This window comes from Muntiacus reevesi, chromosome 16 (genome assembly GCF_963930625.1).
Source record: "Muntiacus reevesi chromosome 16, mMunRee1.1, whole genome shotgun sequence".
Classification (NCBI taxonomy): Eukaryota; Metazoa; Chordata; class Mammalia; order Artiodactyla; family Cervidae; genus Muntiacus; species Muntiacus reevesi.
In genome coordinates, this window is record NC_089264.1 from 34,504,804 (window position 1) to 34,525,256 (window position 20,453).

The 20,453-nt window shown below is 44.4% G+C and overlaps 1 protein-coding gene across 1 annotated transcript in view; it reads right to left on the bottom strand.

The window, feature by feature from the left end:
• Positions 1-19,708, bottom strand: part of HERC3 (HECT and RLD domain containing E3 ubiquitin protein ligase 3) — a 137,273-nt gene extending 117,565 nt beyond the window's left edge. Inside the window, exons 1-3 of the mRNA XM_065907240.1 lie at positions 19,576-19,708; positions 17,031-17,092; positions 4,007-4,271 (exon numbers count right to left, since the gene is read on the bottom strand). Coding sequence (XP_065763312.1) covers positions 4,007-4,232 — 226 coding nt within the window. The 5' untranslated portion in view covers positions 4,233-4,271; positions 17,031-17,092; positions 19,576-19,708. The remainder of the gene's footprint in view (positions 1-4,006; positions 4,272-17,030; positions 17,093-19,575) is intronic.
• Between the last annotated feature and the right edge of the window lie 745 nt (positions 19,709-20,453).

The following is a 20,453-nucleotide window of genomic DNA, read 5'->3' on the forward strand; positions in this document are numbered from 1 at the left end:
GCTTTTGAGATGCTCTGCTTTATAAACCTCATTTATCAAACAGCGGGAGAGCTGTTACATATGGTGATGGGCATTATGGAAATACTCTGATTGAATACAAAATGTGAACTGGATTAAATTACCTACAAGAAGGAGAAAAACTAAGGAGGTGGTAAAAGGAACCGGTCACAAGTATGAGTCAAATACCGCTGCACAGAAATGTTAGTCTGTTTATAATTAGTTACCCTTTGGGTTTGCTATGGAAGGGTTTCCTGGGATATCTATGCAGAATTTTTTAAATTTAACATAGGTTAAACTAAATAATTACATGTACCACAGTTTTTGCATACTCAAGACAGGAAAAAAGGTTAGAGGAGGTTTACATAAATTCAGACATCTCTGATAACACAAGGATTTGCTTATGCTAAAAATCCCAGTATGGGAAATCAGAGTATGTGTGGGAAAAGAACTTTCCCTTTAGCAGAAGAGTAGTGCTGACAATGTGGATGGGTGGGAATAAGAAAAGCACAGTAAACTGAGGCAAAATTTTTGAACATTTTTCTGTGGGCAACTAGTTTCTACTTTAATTTAGTAAAATACTTCAAGATTTGTTTAATGTTCAGTTACAGATTAGTCACTTAAAAAATCATTTAGAAGAAAACTCATGTTTTGTTTGCTTCCTTTATTTAAAAAAACAAGGAGGCACACACATCTTCCCGTAATGTAGCTCTAAGTCTTGCGATGACTTCATGGACAAAAGCATGAGGAAAATAGTAATCATCCTACGCTGTCCTAAGCACTCAAACTCCTTGATTTTGGGGAGGAGACATGCTGATTCCACAATGTGAGGGAGAGAATGAAGGAGAAAAAAGTCCTATGGGAGAGGAGTACGCACCATAGTAATAAGCCTAACACTTATTTTAAAAAGCCGGACATTGAGTTTAGATGGGGCTTTGAGATCCTGCCGATAAAAATTGCTTCTGGGAAACGCAGGCCTCTACCTTTGGCCGAAGCACAAATGAATGAATCATGGACACACCTGAGCTAGAACCCCAGGCCGCCTGACACGCTGGGAAGACATCTGGGCTTGCATGACCTGGAGTTCCAGGATCTGAGGTGGCCTGGAAGCACCCTCCCTGCGCCCGGCATAATTGCCAGGTCACACAAGGGCAGCATCAAGGAGGGAGGAAATCGAGTACAAAGCAAGCACAGTAGCCTCAGAAGCAGCAAAAGCAACAGGAAACAATCAGATGTTCTCAAGGAGGGGGAAACAACAACAACGAAAAAACACCTTTCAAACTGCTGTGGAGGGCTTTATGCCACTGTTCTGCTGACAAGTACAGAATTCCTCCTCCCCCCCAAAAGTGAATTCAGGTACCCTGCAACTTTGCCAGCTAGATACAAAGTGTAGAAACTGGTATTTCACGACTGGCAGGGCAGACTCACGGCACATGATCACATGGAAGGGTTCTGTCCTTGTGTCTCCCCAGCAGCACCACCTTCTCCCACCCTTTCCTTCCCCCTCGCTCTTTCCAACCCTTCCTGCTGCTAAACCCTTTGAACTGGGCACTGATGCTGACCTGAAATCGCAGACCTGTCTGTTGTCCCCAGAAGCAGACTCTCTGGGGAGGTGGCCTTCTCGCAAGCTCCCTCCCGAAGATCGCAGGGGTGACTCGGGGACGGCATTCCCATGGGCCTGGCCAGCCCAAGCTTCCCGAAACAGGGCCCCTCTGTCACTGACGTCCCTTCCGTGCCTAGCAGCACCCCATGTTATGGTTCTCAATAAACACATATAGAAAACAAGCTCATTCTCTTTTTCCCACTCCTTAAAAATAAACTCAACAGCACCCAGATTTAGAGCACACCTACCAAAGAAAAAGTTAAAGAAAGGGAGGTGGCCACCCACAGAATCTTTCCATTCAAAGAGGCACTGTTCTGCAGCTGCCTCGGAGTTTATAATTAACAGGCAAGCTTAACCAGCAACAGAAATTTCTGGAGTCCATTGTAATTTACACTAGAACCTGGCTTATTCCAAATTTAGACGACAAGCACGGGCTGGATTCCATTATTTAATCTGAAAGCTTTCTTGGCACACCTTTAGCTCAAGTCTCTCGCCATCACTTAGCCCAGCCTCCAGGGAGTGGGTGCAGGCCAAGCCAAGTGCAGGAGGACGCAGGCTGACCGCTCCCAGGTCGGCCACCAGCTCCCAGAGCCCCACGAGCCGCCAGTGCCAGCCCGGGGGCTCTGGCCCGGAGAGTTGGCTAAAAGAATGGCAGATGGCACTCAGGTGCTTTCACCAGGGTGCCATCTGCAGATCTTTTCTATCGCTGGCCTGCAAGGGTTTCATTTCCTTTTTCAGCTGCCGCCACAGGTCCAGTCCTCCAGCTCCAGGTCCTAGGACCAAGGTGTGCAGGGAGGCGCCCCTGAGTGCCGGTGGCCTGACAGAAGGCAGTCACAGAGAAAACAGACAACAGAGGGAGGGACGGCAACCTTCACAGGCTAAAGTGGCTTTGGGAAGACTTCTTTATCATTAGAATCTACTTCATCAAGAGCCACAGAACGGTAGGAAGTCACCTTTTAAAGGAAAAGAGCCTGGGCTCAAAAATAGAGTCAGAGAGAGGTGATGCCTCCTCCAGGAGTGTGTATGACTCCAGGGTTCACACTCACCATGGTGTCTCTGCAGGAGTTACTGGAAAGATCTCTTCCTGGTTCCAAAACACGCCCTTCACAGGCTGGCCAGGGTAGGGGCCTTACGTTATCTTTAAATGTGTATGTGTGCTCAGCCATGCCCAACTCCTTGTGGCCCCATGCACTGTAGCCCACCAGGCTTCTCTGCACATGGAATTTTCCAGGCAAGAATATTGGAATGGTCTTAATATTCGCCTCCTTTCAGGGGATCTTCCCAACCCAGAGATAAAGTCGGTCTTAAATGTAGACACTCCCCCAGGGGAGCACGCCTTTGGGTTAGGACCGCCCATCAACCCCTCTGCAGGTGTTAGCTGTAAGATACTGGCTCTCACCTGGGAAGAGGGTAAGCAGAGACGCTGCATGTAAAACACAAGTGAGTTATTACAGGAGAAGGGGGGGAAAAGACCTCTGTTTTTTTCCAATATGAAAAGTGTTTTTAAAAGTCAAAAACCTTGCCACCACCATAATAGCTATGTATTATGATTTTGTATTATATTAATTGGTTAAACACATAATGATTAGGATTCACTAACTCAAATAATGAACTGGCAGCACTATTAACTGAATTATTTCAGTGAACAACAGGATTTACTTCCATTTGCAAACATGCAGCATTAGGTGGGTTGTACACATAAAGGTGTACATCGCATGGTCCACACTACAAAGCCCTTCCCCGAACTCCCCAGAGAATAGGACCCACCGGTTAGGAACCCCTGGCTAGAACAGTGGGTGTTGCTCCAGGTGGAAAGGCCTAGGGGTTGGAGAGTGGTTCTCAGGGAGGTTCTAATGAGGGAACCTGGAGGCAAAGTATGGGGAAAGAGCCCAGAAGCCATGCTTCACACACTTCACAATTTATCCTTAAGACCAGCCTTGCAGCCCTTTATCCAAGGGTCAACAAAAAAATTAACAAATGTAAATTAATACTAACACTTGAACAGGGGAATTAGAGAACAGAGCCACTTTGCCGTGGGAGGGGATAAATATGAGAAAAGAGGGAAGCAGTCACAGAAAGAAAGAAAAGAAAAAGCTTATCCTGATGCCCAACTGACTTTCCTAAAAGAACACAAAAGAGAAAAAGCATCTAGACTAAAAACAGCAAGGCTCTTCTTTCATGAAGCTTTGGAATCTTGATTTGGAGAGAATTAAAAAAGACAGCAAGTAAGAAAACGGCACACGCTACTGTGAAAAACACTACCAAGTCACAATTTAAGACCCTCCCTCACCACTTCTCACCAAAAGCAGAGCCACCCTAAAAGGCCAACACCCGGTAAGAAAGTCTGCACCAGCTCCCCGGGCCCCAGCGGAGCCCCGGTCACCGAGGCCGACGAGGGCCGCTTACCCGGCTTGTTCCCTTCCCGCTCGTGGCCCAGCTGCCCCTTGGTGTTCACGCCGCACGTGTAAACCTCGCCATCCTCCAGCAGGAACACGGAGTGGTTTCCTCCACAGGCCACTTCCTTGACGCTTCTGTCGGATATAAAGCCACACACCTGTGGCTCCGCCACAACGCCCTGCAGGCTAGGGCTGATCCCAGGTTGGCCCAGAGACCAATACCCCCAACATAACATTGTTCTCGTGGTTCAGGAAGTCATGGGCCTAGGAGAAAGCTTCAAAACAAAGGGATGGAGAGTCAGAAAAAAGTCACTTTAAGGAATAAACGTCATCAATTTTAAAAAGCTTTCCCCTTAATAGTCTTCATATACCTTGGATCTCAAAATAAAACGTATTAATATTGCTTCAGTAGTTACAGTAATAATGCTATTTTTGTGTTTTGGTAAGTTTTTAAAATTTCTAAATAAATTTTGCTTTCTGTCAAGGAACAGTGAACACAGAATGCGGTTTTCGGATCACTGATGAACTGAGTTCAGGTGACCTGTTGAAACAATTTTTGCAGAGCACGATAGCAATACCTATTTTGAAATTACCCTCGTGACTTCACCTTACCCTTTCTTGTTGTAGTTTTCCTTTGAGTTTTCCTTTGAGTTTTCCGGCAGGGGGTGGGGGAGGGTCTTTTTTTTTTTAAGTTTGAACTAATTCCCTTATGGAGTCAATTGTTAGCTTATAATAATTCACCACTCAAACATGAGCAATGAGAAAAAAAAAATGTTATCTTCTCTGCCATTCCCTCTCACACATCCTTCAGGATGTGGGTCAAGCTTCACTTCCTACCTGAGAACCTCTGGGGACCATTCCAGCCACAGTCAGCCTGCATCCCTCTGACACAATTACTATAATGCCTTGATGGAATCTTTCTCTACCTTTTACAACTGAACTCCTCAGCCAGATTTTAACTGCCTCAGGCACAGACCACAGCACAATATATACCGCTCTGACTTAGCAGGTATTCAAACTTTGGCTGATTATAGCTGACTACCCCAAAGTTTTACTACCATTTAAAAATTCATGTTTCCCTTGTATACAAGCAAAAATGAAAGCTCATCTCTCTCTCTCTCTACCAGTTTGCACCCACTAGGAGGGCTATAGGGCTTCCCTGGTGACTCAGTGGTAAAGAATCCACCTGCAATGCAGGAGAAGGTAGAGAAGATCCCCTGGAGAAGAAAATGGCAACCCACTCTAGTATTCTTGCCTGGGAAATCCCATGGACAGAGGAGCCTGGCAGGCTACAGTCCATGGAGTTGTAAAAGAGTCAGACATACTAGCTTCTAAACAAACAACAACAGGATGGCTATAATCAGAAAAGAACAGAACAGATAATAACAAATGCTGGCGAAGATGTGGATAAATTAGAACCCTCCTACCTTGCTGGTAGGAATGTAAATGGAAAACAGTCTCGAAGTTCCTCAAAAGGCTAAACACAGTTACCTTAGGATCCAATAATTTCACTCCGAGATATATATACAAGAGAATTATAAACATATTTCCACAAAAAATGCACATGAATGCTCACAGCAGTAGTGCTCATAGTAGTACCAAAAGGTGAAAATAACAAAAATTCCCATCAATTGATGAAACGAAGTGTGGGGTTTCCAAACAATGGAATGGTATCTGACTACCTATATAATACTATATGACTGCTTGAACTCGTCAGGATTTCTGGAAAGGCATAAAAAGGCCCAAAATAAAATATAAAACTGCATCTTAATTTACTGTCTTAATCAGGAAGCTCTGCTTCTGCCTTTTATTTCTGTGTAGAGACTAAAACTAAAATAAAATCTTAAACTTAAATATTATTCTTTGAGCTAAATGTAGTGATGGGAAAGATGGGAGGAGAGATAAAATGCTAACTAGGGAGGGAATGGGGGTGGGGTGGAGGTAGGATAGACATTTTACACCAGAAGCAAGATCATATAATCTAGTCATTAATTTAATTTTCCCAGCCTGCCCAGCTGCTGTATTTATACTAATTTCTTTCTTCATTTTTAATGTTTCATGAGTTTATCTTATCTCTCCTACCAATAATTATATAAACAATCACAGTGCTGCCTATACCACCGTCACTGTGCTAATAAGCCTTTTATATCATTATCTCTTTTCATCTTAACAACTCTGCCCTAAGCACTATTTTTAGCTTCATTTTCAGATAAAGCAAGGCTCAGAGAGATTAAGAAGCATTCCCAAGGTCACAGAGCTGGAAGGAACAGAACCAGGCTATGAATCCAGGCCTGGTGCTAATGTGCACACTCTTACCCAGCAGGTTACACTGCCACCCAAGCAGATTTACATTTCACCTAAAGAAGTAAGGGGCTTCCCTTGTAGCTCAGTCAGTAAAGAATCCACCTGCAGTGCAGAAGACCCAGGTTCGATCCCTGGGTTGGGAAGATCCCCTGGAGAAGGAAATGGCAACCCACTCCAGTATCCTTGCCTGGAAAATCTCATGGACAGAGGAGCCTGGTGGGCTGCAGTCCATGGAGTCGCAGAGTCCGACACGAGTGAGCGACTAACATGCTACATGCAAAGAAGCAAGAACACGCACAAAAACATATGGAATGACGTAGTCAGTATAGAACACACGGTGTCTTAGAAACTTGAATAAAAAAAACTGCCCTCTGAGAATGAAAGTACTCCACATTGAGAGATACAGGATGAGATTAGGCAGTTGTAGCATTAACCGGTCCCCTTAACCAGCCAAAGTACAATATGTCTAGAAATATTGTACCAAGAAGCAAGACTGTATGTCTATATAAGCAAAGATCTATAAACAATGCTCACAGCAGCTTTATTCATATGAAACTAAAACAGCAACAACCCACATATCCATCAACAGACAGTACTCATCAAAAAAATAAAAAGGAATGTTATTCATCCAATAAAAAGGGGATAGAGGCCATGACTGAAAAGCAAACATAAGAGAAAGCTGCAACCCAAGATGGTGCAACCTTTCTGAAGAAGGAAGCTTTGCTCAAAATAAATGCCTCAAAGGTGTTATCGACTTCCCTTTTGTCTAATCTCTGTCTCTCTTTGAGAACCCTATGAACAGTATGACAAGGCAAAAAGAGAGGACACCGAAAGATGAACTCTCCAGGTCAGTAGGTGGCCAATATGCTACTGGAGAAGAGTGGAGAAATAACTCCAGAAAGAATGAAGGGACGGAGTAAAAGCAAAAACACCACCCAGCTGTGGATGTCACTGGTGCTGGAAGTAAAGTCCAATGCTGTAAAGAGCAATATTGCACAGGAACCTGGAACGTGAGGTCCATGAATCAAGGTAAATTGGAAGTGATCAAACAGGAGATGGCAAGAGTGAACATCGACATTGTAGGAGTCAGTGAGCTAAAATGGACCAGAATGGGTGAATTTACCTCAGATGACCATTATAACTACTACAGTGGGCAAGAATCTCTTAGAAGAAATGGAGCAGCTGTCACAGTCAACAAAAGAGTCCAAAATGCAGTACTTGGATGCAATCTCAAAAACGGCAGAATGATCTCTGTTCATTTCTAAGGCAAACCATTCAACATCACAGTAATCCAAGCCTGTGCTCTGACCAGTAATGCTGAAGAAGCTGAAGTTGAACGGTTCTATGAAGACCTACAAGACCATCCTGGACTAACACCCAAAAAAGATGTCCTTTTCATTAAAGGGGACTGGAATGCAAAAGTAGGAAGTCAAGAGATACCTGGAGTAACAGGCAAATTTGGCCTTGGAGTACAGAATGAAGCAGGGCAAAGGCTAATATAGAGTTTTGCCAAGAGAATGCACTGGTCATAGCAAACACCCTCTTCCAGCAACACAAGAGAAGACTCTACACATGGACATCACCAGATGGTCAATACCAAATTCAGATTGGTTATATTCTTTGCAGCCAAAGATGGAGAAGCTACATACAGTCAGCAAAAACAAGACCAGGAGCGGATTGTGGCTCAGATTATGAACTCCTTACTGCCAAAGTAAGACTTAAATTGAAGAAAGCAGGGAAAACCACTAGACCATTCAGGTATGACATCAATGAAATCCCTTACGATTATACAGTGAAAGTGACAAATAGATTCAAAGGATTATATGATAGAGTGCCTGAAGAACTATGGATGGATGTTCATGTCATTGTACAGGAGAAGGAATCAAGACGATCCCCAAGAAAAAGAAATGCAAAAAAGCAAAATGGCTGTCTGAGGAGGCCTTACAAATAGCTGTGAAAAGAAGAGAAGCGAAAAGCAAAGGAGAAAAGGAAAGATATTCCCATTGGAATGCAGAATTCCAAAGAATAGCAAGGAGAGATAAGAAAGCCTTCCTTAGTGATCAGTGCAAAGAAACAGAGGAAAACAATAGAATGGGAAAGACTAGCAATCTCTTCTTCAAGAATATTAGAAATACCAAGGGAACATTTTATGCAAGGATAGGCACAATAAAGGACAGAAGTGGTATGGACCTAACAGAAGCAGAAGATATTAAGAAGAGGTGGCAACAATACACAGAAGAACTATACAAAAAAGATCTTCATGATCCAGATAACCACAATGGTGTGATCACTCACCTAGAGTCAGACATCCTGAAATGCGATGTCAAGAATGCCTTAGGAAGCATCACTACAAAAAAGCTGGTGGAAGTGATGGAATTCCAGTTGAGCTATTTCAAATCCTAAAAGATGATGCTGTGAAAGTGCTACACTCAATACACCAGCAAATTTGGAAAACTCAGCAGTGGCCACAGGACTGGAAAAGGTCAGTTTCTTTCCAATGTCAAAGAAAGGCAATGCCAAAGAATGTTCAAACTACCGCACAATTGTACTCATCTCAGACGCTAGCAAAGTAATCCTCAAAATTCTCCAAGCCAGGCTTCAACAGAATGTGAAACGTGAACTTCCAGATGTTCAAGCTGTATTTAGAAAAGGCAGAGGAACCAGAGACCAAATTGCCAACATCCGTTGGATCATCAAAAAAGCAACAGAGTTCCAGGAAAACATCTGCTGCCGCTGCTAAGTCACTTCAGTCGTGTCCGACTCTGTGCGACCCCATAGGCGGCTGCCAACCAGGCTCCCCTGTCTCTGGGATTCTCCAGGCAAGAACACTGGAGTGGGTTGCCATTTCCTTCTCCAATGCATGAAAGTGAAAAGTGAAAGTGAAGTCGCTCAGTCGTGTCCCACTCTTAGCGACCCCATGGACCACAGCCTCCCAGGCTCCTCCGTCCATGGGATTTTCCAGGCAAGAGCAGTGGAGTGGGGTGCCACTGCCTTCTCCGAGGAAAACATCTACTTCTCCTTTATTGACTATGCCAAAGCCTTTGACTGTGTGGATCACCACAAACTGAAAAATTCTTAAAGAGATGGGAATACCAGACCACCTGACCTGTTTCCTAAGAAATCTGTATGCAGGTCAGGAAGCAACAGTCAGAACTGGACATGGAACAGACTGGTTCCAAGTTAGGAAAGGAGTACATCAAGGCTGTATATTGTCACCCTACTTATTTAACTTATATACAGAGTACATCATGAGAAACGCCAGGCTGGATGAAGCACAAGCTGGAACCAAGATTGCCAGGAGAAATATCAAAAACCTCAGATATGCAGATGACACCACCGTTATTGCAAAAAGAGATGAGGAACTAAAGAGCCTCTTGATGAAAATGAAAGGGGAGAGTGAAAAAGTTGACTTAAAACTCAACATTTAAAAATGAAGATCATGGCATCTGGTCCCATCACTTCATGGGAAATAGATGAGGAAACAATGCAAACAGTGACAGACTTTATTTTGGGGGCTCCAAAATCACTGCACATGGTGACTGCAGCCATGAAATTAAAAGATGCTTGCTCCTTTGAAGAAAAGCTATGACTAACCTAGACAGCATATTAAAAAGCAGAGACACTACTTTGCCAACAAAGGTCCATCTTATCAAAGTTATGGTGTTTCCAGTAGTCATGTATGGATGTGAGAGTTGGACTATAAAGAAAGCTGAGCACCGAAGAATTGATGCTTTTGAACTGTGGTGCTGGAGAAGACTTGAGAGTCCCTTGGACTGAAGGAGATCAAACCAGTCCATTCCAAAGGAAATCAGTCCTGAATATTCATTGGAAGGACTGATGCTGAAGCTGAAACTTCAATATTTTGGCCACCTGATGCAAAGAACTGACTCATTGGCAAAGACCCTGATGCTGGTAAATACTGAAGGCCGGAAGAGAAGGGGAAGACAGACGATGAGATGGTTGGATGGCATCACCAACTCGATGAACATGAGTTTGAGTAAGTTCCAGGAACCGGTGATGGACAAGGTAACCTGACGAGCTGCAGTCCATGGGGTCGCTGAGCTGGGCGCAACTGAGCACCTGAACTGAACTGAACTGTGTCTCTTTATCTGGTAACAACCCTACGTCCTCCTGCACAGAGGTGAGCATGACCCTGGCCCAAACACTCAGAGAAGGCCAAAGATAATACATCTGATAGATGAGCTCTGTTCATGCATGAGTTCCAGTGCTGCTGCCTGTGAGTCCAGGGCTAATTAAAAAAAAAAAAAAAGGAGGAAATGCACTGATCTGTACATGTGACCATTTAGGAAAGTGCTGAATTAACATCTATAGCGCATAATGAAGCCACAGAAGTGATAGAAAAGCAACTGAATCTGTAGATTCATGAGACGATGCCTGATCATAGAGTGTATCAGACAGCAGCATTGCAAGGCTGAAACCCAAAGAAATTTACCCAGCATTCAGGAAAACGTTTTTAAAAAAAGAAACAAAAAAAACCTCTTCCTGACTTTATAAAGAAATACTGTATAGAGTTAATCATTTGTAAGAAATATTCATCGAATAAGATATCTAAACAGAAACACACCCCCACCCCCCCAACACCCCCTGCCGTCACTGGCCATACCAGGAGACTGTGGGATCTTGGTTCCCCAACCAGGGATTAAACCTGGGCAGTGAAACCACATAGTCCTAACCACTGGATTGCTATGGAATTCTCCCCAGAAACACACTTAAATTCACATAATACAGAGTTGTGTATTGATCTTTGACATAGAGGATCTCAGCAGGAAACTAACCCTGTGTCTCCCTGGGGGCAAAATGGCTCAGTCTTCACTAATTTGGTCTTTGCAGCAACTTCATAGAAGTTAACTACTATGAGAATCAACTCTATGCAGTTTAATGAGACCCTTCTTTGTTTGCTTAAGTTTGTCTAAGTGGATCTCTGTCACTTGAGAAAAAAAAACTCCTGACTGATAGCAGAAAAATTATACTTTAGTAATAATAGCAGATAACACTTCATCTGAGCTTATGCTGAGTCCAGCACTTTTCTACATGATTCACAGGTATTAAATCATTTAATCTTCTATGAGGTAGGTACTACCATTATCAACTCAAATTTGTAGATGGAGAAAGTGAAGACAAAAAAAGAATAAAGATAAAAAAAGTGAGACAGAAAGAGCTGAAGTGACTTGCCTAAATCACAGAACAAGGTAGTGGCAGAACTAGAATTTAAGTCCAAGAATATGCTCTTGACTAGTATGCTAAAGCCTAGAAAAAGGACAGCCAGAGAGTCAGAACTCCCCAATATCTCTGGCACTGTCCAGGGAGAAAGGGTACCATATTCAGTCAAGCTGACTGATCTGCTAAGTAATTACTGCCCAGTAGTGCAGATGGGTAGACTCCATAACACTAATCAATAAATTTACCCAGCCACTTGCCCTGCACAGATTCCATGATTAATAAGCAAGCTTAAATAACCGATTTCCAAAGCAGATCCAAGTATGGGAAAAGAATACTATGAGTAGCTGACCAAAGCATCCCAGCCTTCCTGGAGTTTCTACTTTTCACTATTAATTTGGCATCCTGGATCCATCAGTTTCTTACAAGTTTGTTTAAAAGTGTGAAAGTAAGAGTGTTAGTCGCTCAGTCATGTCCAACTCTTTGAGACCCCACAGACTATAGCCCACCAGGCTACTCCTCTTGTCGATAGGAGTCTCCAGGCAAGAATACTGGAGTGTATAGCCATTCTCTTCTACAGGGGATCTTCCTGACACAGGGATCGAACCAAGTCTCCTGCATTGCAGGTGGATTCTTTACCATCTGTGCTACCAGCGATTCAATCCTTGAGAGTCAGCTGAACTCTGGGTGCTCTGGACAACTGCAAGCCTCGGTAAGCAGCCTGAGGTATGGCCTCATCTCTCACTGACTAGTAGAAACCATTTACGGAAAAAGATAAATAGGGCTATTGTTAAAATTCTTCCCACCTGAGTTATAGTAATGCAATCTTCAAGTAGTCAAATGAAAACTAATTCAGGGGTAACTAAAGAGCAACCACAGATAAAATACATTTCTATGAATGAATTATTAACCTTCATTGGAGATACAGTCCAGCTCATCACAATGCTCTGCCGAAGCTAGAGCAGAAGGTACTAAAATCATCTAGCTGTCAGGAGAGAAGTTCACTGTGTCCAAGAGAAGTCAGACATTAACATAGCTTTCACTTAAAGTACACTCTGGTGGAACCCCCATATTTAGTAGCTACTGGTGTCCATGAATTCAAAGATCTACCTTTGGCAATGTTCTTCATAAACTGGCATTTTGATCTCCTGTGTCCTTCCTCCCATTTTTCCTCACTCATTGTCTCTCCCTTGCTTCCAGAGGAGTAGAATCTTTTACCTCCCTTCAAAACACACCATTACAAAAGGTGCTGCTGGGGGAAAAAAGGCGGGGGTGCGGGGGCATTCCCTGGCTGTCTAGTAGTTAAGACTCTGCACTTTCACTTCTACGGATTCGGGTTTGATCCCTGGTTAGGAATCTAAGATCCTGGCCACGCAGTCAAAAAAAAAAAAAAAAAGAAAGAAAAAAAATGTGCTGCAGAAGAATACAGGACTACACGCTGGCTCAGCACCCAAACCAGCCACCTTGGCTGTCCCGTGCCACTTCAGCCTGGCCTCTCCATTTCTTGTCTCTTACCTCTCTATCACAAAAGGAAGAAAGATGAACCTTCTGTTCCCTTCACATCACACCTCCTTCTTTTCCCAGTGCCTCTCCTCATCTATTCTTGGTTAAGGTGGCTCAGACAGTAAAGAATCCGCCTGCAATGTAGGAGACCGGGGTTTGATTCCTGGGTTGGGAAGATCCCCTAAAAAAAGGAAAAGCTACCCACTCCAGTATTGTGGCCTGGAGAATTCCATGGACTATCCATGGGGTTGCAAAGAGTCAGACACGATTGAGCAACTTTCACAAGGGTCAAAAGGACTACAGTTCAAGTCCTGAATTAACCACGTCCTAGCTGTGAAACTTTGGGGAAGATGTTTAACCACTCTAAGCCCATTTCCTGTCCCTAAAACGGCAAAAAGAGAAACGGGGCTGTACCAAGTGCTGAGCCTGGCTCTCAGCACTCAGGGTAACTGTCAGAGGCTGCAGGCACTGTGACTCCTACTCCGGGTGCTCTTCGGAGGACTCAGAACACAGGGCAGCTCCTCAGCGGGCTGGGCTTGTGACTGCCTTCTTCCTGTGGTTAGCATCTGCTGTTCCGCCAAGGCTGCACGACCGCTGGCAGGCAGAACTTTCACATGGGAAATCTGATGTTGCAAGGACAAGGTTTTTACATGTTTTTTCTCTGTGCTTCACTGCAAGGGACTCAAGGTAGGTACATAAATCTCCTTTTATCAGTCTCAGAGAGCTGAACACTAAAAGACAAGCTGCAACTCCTAAACTCTGTCTTACTAATCAGACTATGCAAACATCAACCTAACAACTGATTCTTGGTTCTTTGAAAAATCACTAAAATCTAAATATAAATAACACTCAGGTAGGACTTCTAATCTCATTTATGACAGGGATAAGCTTCGTTTCAAACAAACTCAGGAGCCCTGTCCTGAATGGTGTGTGGGAAAGGGCAGGTCTTTTCCAACAGCAGGAAAAGGGACTGTCCCAGTCTCCAATGCTCTGCAGGCACTCCCCAGATCCAAGCTTTAAATAAATCTGGAGTCAAAACTCAAACGCAGAATTAGCTCCAGTAACAAAGATTTATTCTAACGACATACTTTACTGTCAGAAAGTTTACTGCCATAGGCAGAAATAGCCCAAAAGGCAGAGAGAAGTTTCCAACAACGTCAGTCCACTCCTTGCTTGTTTCCGACTTCAAATGGACTTTGGTCTTCTGGCCCTTTTAGCCGACACAGGAAACATTCCTACCCCTCCCCTGATGACTCTGCCCCAGGTGGCATCTTCTTTACTACCTGGGGCTGGGATTCATACTAGAAGGATGATCTTTCCATTGTGTGCATAAGCCATAAACTGCCTTCAGAAAAAGACACTTGACCAGATAGGCAGGCATTAAAAAGTCTAACAGTGCCAAGTCAAGGACACAAAGCAACCAGGACTCTGACCCACAGCTGGTAGAAGTATAAGTTGGCAGAACCACTTTGGAAAACAAGTGTACATTATCACCTAGTGAAGATGAAGATGTAAATACCCCATGGCACAGTAATTAAATTCCTAGATATAGGACCAGCACTGTCCAACTTACCAAGGACCTACAGTGTCCCTTCACAGTGCTGAGAACTGGAGATCAAAAATGGGGTAAAACCTGGAAACTGAGAATTTTGTGATGGAAATGTTAGGTATCTGTCCTGTCCAATATGGGAGCCACCAGCCATATGTGACTACTGAGCACTTGAAATGTGGCTAATGATGAGCTGAAACTTTAATTTCATTTAATTTTAATATAAGTAGTCACATATGGCTAGTGGCTATCCTAATATATAATGCAACAAGAAACCCATAATATATGCCCCAAGATATATGCACAAGAATGCTCAATTCAGGATTGTTTGAAATACATAGAACAGAGACAACCCAGAAGTCCACTTATAAGAAAATGGATAAGCTGCAGCACATGCATAGGATGGAATACTGCACATCAGTGAAAAAGAAATTAATTCCATCTATAAGCATCAGTTCTGCTACATCTTAAAAAATGGTGCTGAGCCTAGGCTGGATGCATGAGACAAGTGCTCAGGGCTGGTGCACTGGGAAGACCCAGAGGGATGGGATGAAGAGGGAGGCTGGAGGGGGCATCAGGATGCGGAACACATGTAAATCCATGGCTGATTCATGTCAATGTATGGCAAAAATCACTACAATATTGTAAAGTAATTAGCCTCCAACTAATAAAAATAAATTAAAAAAATACAAAAACAAACAACAAAATGGTGCTGAGGCAAGGAAAAAGTCACAAAAGAATACGGAACGCAGAATGTGATGCATTTTTACAAGGTCCAAACACAAGTGTTAACAAGTATTTGAAGAAAAACATTAGTGGTGCTAAAGTTAAAAAAATTTTAAAAACAGCCAATATTAATACAAAGACCAAGCGAGATTTTGTATTAATATATGTAGCAATGGAGGGTACTATCTGGAAGGAGCGTAGAGCGAGCTTCAGTGATGTGGCTGATGTTCTGTTTCTGCCCTTTTATTGTTGTTTGCAGCACATGTATTACACTTACTGCTTTATGCTTTCAGATATGTCACAATATAAGAAGAAGAAAAGTACTATTAAGGTAGGATCACTGCTTCCTGCATCTCACCCCCAATTCCCCATCCATGTGCAGACTGAGAGCTACTCCATGAAGGGAACCAGGTTTTACTAATCTGTGCATCTCCAGTACCCAGCATAACAAAGGAGCACAGTAGATGCTACTTAAGTGCCTAGAGAACAGAACCCAAATCTGAGAAAACCAGAATTCTCACAATCTAAAGTTGCTAGCTTTTGTCTGCCAGGTAATATCAGATATACATTCCCTTAGATGTAACCAAAAAAATGTATTTCCTCCACTCTAAATGTGCTTTCCCTCACAGATCTGAAAACAGAATGCCTTTTACAATCCAAGCTGTCTTTAAAAAGTGGTGTTTTCTCAATGCTAAAGCTGAGGAATGGAAGCTCCATTAAGGAAGGACTGAGTCTCTCTGTTCATTTCTCTACCCCTAGAAGCTAGAATAGTGTTTGGCACACAGGAAGAGCTTGATAAGTAGCTGCTGAATAAAGAAAAAGCAATAGTCACCACTACTGCAAGCCTACTATGTGTCTGAGTCTGTGCTAAAAACTTCACACAGATTATTTAATTTATCCTTTACAATAGCCTCAACACTTAGCAAGGTTAAGTCACTTGCCCAGGAACACATAGATAAGTACTAGCTATAGCTGTGGGGGCAACTTACTTAAAGTGGCAAAGGCAGGATTCAAATATCATCTCCCAGACTCCAAAGCCCATGCCCTTATTAAACACAATGCTATACCACCACTCAAATAAAACAAAGTCAAGCTATCTTCCTTCTCTGATTTTAAAAACAAACGTTAAAAGAAGATGTTGCACACAGTGAGTGAGTTCATATTAGCTGACTCATATTAGCTGATGGTGGTCTTTACAGACAACTTGAATTAGAACCTGTGCCAGCCAGAGGTAGAAGGGATGAGCGAGGCCATCTCAACAGACTTAGCCAGGCTTCTCTTCATGTCCACCCAACCTCATAATAAAATTAGTTCACTTACGGGCTCATACACATAAACACACGCCTTTGACACCAGCAAGTACTATTTCTAAATGTTGTAAATGTCTAAAGGGGACAGAGTTATCCCATCAAAGGGATCATCTTATTATAGAGAACTTAAAAGTCCGTTTGATCCAACCTCTAGGCAAGAGACTGACATTTTTAACCTCATTTTAATGGCAGCTGAAGTTAACTTCGGTCCTCTGAGAAGTAACTGGTTGAAGTTGAGACCAGAAACTAGGTCTCCTACTTCCTGGGCTCACCTTGTTCTCTTCTCTCGATCACAGCGGAAGAAGCCAGTAAGGATTTGTTAAGGTCCCTCTCTAGGCAGCTATATTAATCTAAGTCCTTTACGTAGATTATCCTCTTTAATCCTCTTACCCGTTCTGGGAGTTAGATATTATCCCCAAGTACAAGATGAGGAAACTGAGGTTCAGAGAAATAAAGTAACTTACCACGGGTAACACACTTGGCATCAGTTACTTAAGCCAGATTGGTTCCACTTCACCCTGCAGATCTGCAAAGCAAAGAAAAAAACAATGAACATTAATAATATTAACAGAATGCTACAAAGTGCATTCAAGTTACTGAAAACAAAAGGAAATGTAAACTTCTGAAAAGAAAATATATTTAAATTATGCAAGCTTGAATAGGCCCCACATATTTTAACTCAGGACTGGAGTTTGGTTAAATGCTAATAATATAACCATTAACCAACTATGAAGATGTTACCTCTAAAAGGGAACTTACAGTTAACTGGACTGTTAGCTCAGCTGGTTAGAGCATGATGCTAAAAGTGAACCTAGAGACATAGACAGCACCTTTAAAAATTCCTAGCATTTGTAAGTAGATGTAAAAGTAAAAATAGAGTTATTTTAAAATCTCCCATTTAGGTTAAAAAAGATAATTTTTGAAAAAAATTCAATATTTTCCTCCACTTTTCCATGCACCACACATATTATAGCGTATTTTGCCACAACTGTTTTGTAAGCCTTCCTTATTTTTCCTTCCTTCTCATCACCACATCCTCTTTCAGGCAAAACAAGATGGGACTGAGAGGCACCTTAGTCTCTCAAAAAAAAAAAAAAGTGCTGTATGATTTTAAGATACTATAATCATAACTTTATTTCTACATAATGTAAGAAACTGCCATGAAATTTGAAGAATATTACTTTTATTTCTGAAACGGAAACAAAACTATCTTGCATCTCTAATAGTGGTGCAACTCTCATTATGTAGAGGGGAAAAAAGCTTTAATTACAGGGATCTTAAGAAATTTAGATTTGTTACTCAGCATGAAATGCTATAACCAATGGCTCCAACCACACCATTTGGAACGTTCTGAAATCTGTTTCTTTTTTCAAAAATAAAATCCCAACTATTTACTGAAAAAGTAAAACTGCCTGCTAACTGTTTCTTTCTTTCATGCCAGAGGAGTTCTGTCAAAGAGGTTTCTAGTCTTCCTCTTTGATTCCTGCATCCTTTCTCCAGAAGGTTCCTAGCCTCCATGCGGTCAGACAATGATGTGTAATTTTTCTGTTTTGATTTAAAAGGGGGTTAAATATATTACTCCCCTTTTCTAACATACAATGCCGTACCCCCCCCCACCCCCCGCGTAAAAGAAAGTAGGAAAAGAGACAGTTTCACAGTAATCTCCCACTAAAACAAGACAGCATCTCTCTTCAGTCACTGCATTTTAAAAGGGTGCTAATTCTCATTTTATTTCGCTTTTCTTTCTCCTCAGTCTGGAGTTTAAAAAGCAGCCCACTTGATGTTATCAAATCATCAGATGAAAGATTCTAGAAATAGCTTCCTATTTGTGGAAAGAGTCAGGAGACACAAAAATGGAAGAGAGCGCTTGAATCGTCTTTCCTAAAGCATTTCGTGCGTAATGAATGCAAGCAAAATCCTGGAAGGCTTAGCTCTGAATTTAAGATACTTCCAAATGGGGCTGACTTAAAAGCTAAAGTAAAGTGCAATCAGAAAACAACCAGCAACACAGACACCAGAAGCAAAGTTCAAATACACGTTTTCCCGGTGCCACGGAGCATACCCCGAATCAAACCACAGTTGCTTTTCGGTGCGGGCTCTACGGCAGCTCCGGGTCGGTCTGTTTCAGGTTACACATGCCCTTCTCCGCCAGTTATCCCGGTGTGCCCACTCCACAGTTCACAAAGGACTCAAAGTGCCACCTGCCCCCGAGCGTCCCAGTTCCTGACACCCCCGCGACCGTCCGCGCACTTACGTGTCCGCGCGCGCGCACACACACACACACACACACACACACACACACACACACACACACACACACACACACACACACACACACACTCACGCACGTGTCCACACACACGCTCGCCCCAGCTCCGCCCAGGAGGCGGACTCCGACCAGGCGAAGCCGGCCCGGCTCAGCGAAGTGGGTGGTGCCGGGAACCCGGCCGCCGAGCCCCCAGACCAAACTCCTCGCGGCAGCCGGAGTCCCTCAAAACGCAGAGGCCTCGGCGGCTCCCATTTCGCGGGGAAGCTTCCGGGCCCTTCACCGCAACGGTGTCACCCGAGCCCCCGAATTTAAATAGGGGCAGGCGAGGAGGAAGGGGAGGATCCTCTTTTTGACTTTCTGCGTCGCAATTCCTCCCAGTTTGCAGGCGGCATAGTCGGGGTTGGGGGCGCTCCCGTCTTTAAAGCGGCTTCCGGCTTCTCCGGGCGCTTGGGCTCTTCAGGTCAGAAGGAGAGCTCCGAGAACGCCTGGAAGGCGTAGACGAGGCGGAGGGGCGCCCGGCCCGGCGCAGCCCCGCCGCCCGTGTCCCGCAGGCACTGAAGGCGCCGCGCCCCGACCTCCCCGCGCCCCTGGCTCCGGGTCGCCGCGGAAAGCGCCCCGCAGCCGCAGCCGCCCCTCCGGGAGCCAAGCGCCGACAGCAGAGCCGCGCCGAACGCGGCGGGAGCGCGGCTGCAGCTCCGCGGCGCCCTCCTTCCTAGAACCCCAGCCCCCGCCCCGCGCACCTCGGCGGCAGTCGAACCGCCGCTCGGGATTCCGGCTGTGACAGCTCCACCGACCCGGCTCAGGGTTTCTCCGATTTCGGCGTCACAATAATAAGGAAGTTTCCCCGCAAGCCTGCAGGCGGCGGAATGCGCTGGGTAAAGGACGGCCCGGCCGGCCAATGGGCTTCCTTCTGGGGCGGACCTGCACCAATGGTGGCCGCGACGGAGCCGGAGGCGGGGCGGCGAGATCCACGGGCTGGAGGCCGGCAGAGGCCCAGGCCCTGGAGGGAGGCGGGGGCCGCCCACGGTGACAAGACCACCGCGGGCTCGGCGAGGGAACAGCGGCGTCGGTTTGTGTCGGCGAAGATCCGACTGCAAGATACATAGCATTAGCGCTGGAACCGGATTGCTTTTCACTGGCGGGGAAGAAAGGACACTAATCAGCGGTTGGTTTTTCAGGTTCTGGGCTCTGAGTCTTATTATTTGTGCAGAGATGGTCAAAAGCCTTGGGCATAGGGGAAAAAGCTAGAGCTGACAATTGAGGGTGCGTTGTTAAGCATCGTATTCCATCCACGATGGAGGAGTCTTGTTTCACTCGCCTTCGGAGGACTGGAGGAAGCGCCAAGCAGAAAGCCGGGCTGCGCGATGGGACGTCCAGGCGGAAAGGAGGTCGGCGCTTTCCTGGGAACCTCGCGGAGAGTTGGGGTGGAAGAGAAAAGCGGCGCAGCAGCCTCAGCAACGGGAGCTTGGGGAAGACTAGGGGGGGTGCTGAGAAGCATGAAAAGAAATCAGTGAGCGGGAGATCTGAGCGACACTAAGTGGCCTAAAACCCAGTGATAGAGAAGTTTGTCCTCCCCTACTTTCCCTGGCGCTGAATCTCAGAGCTTCCGTCTCCTCCC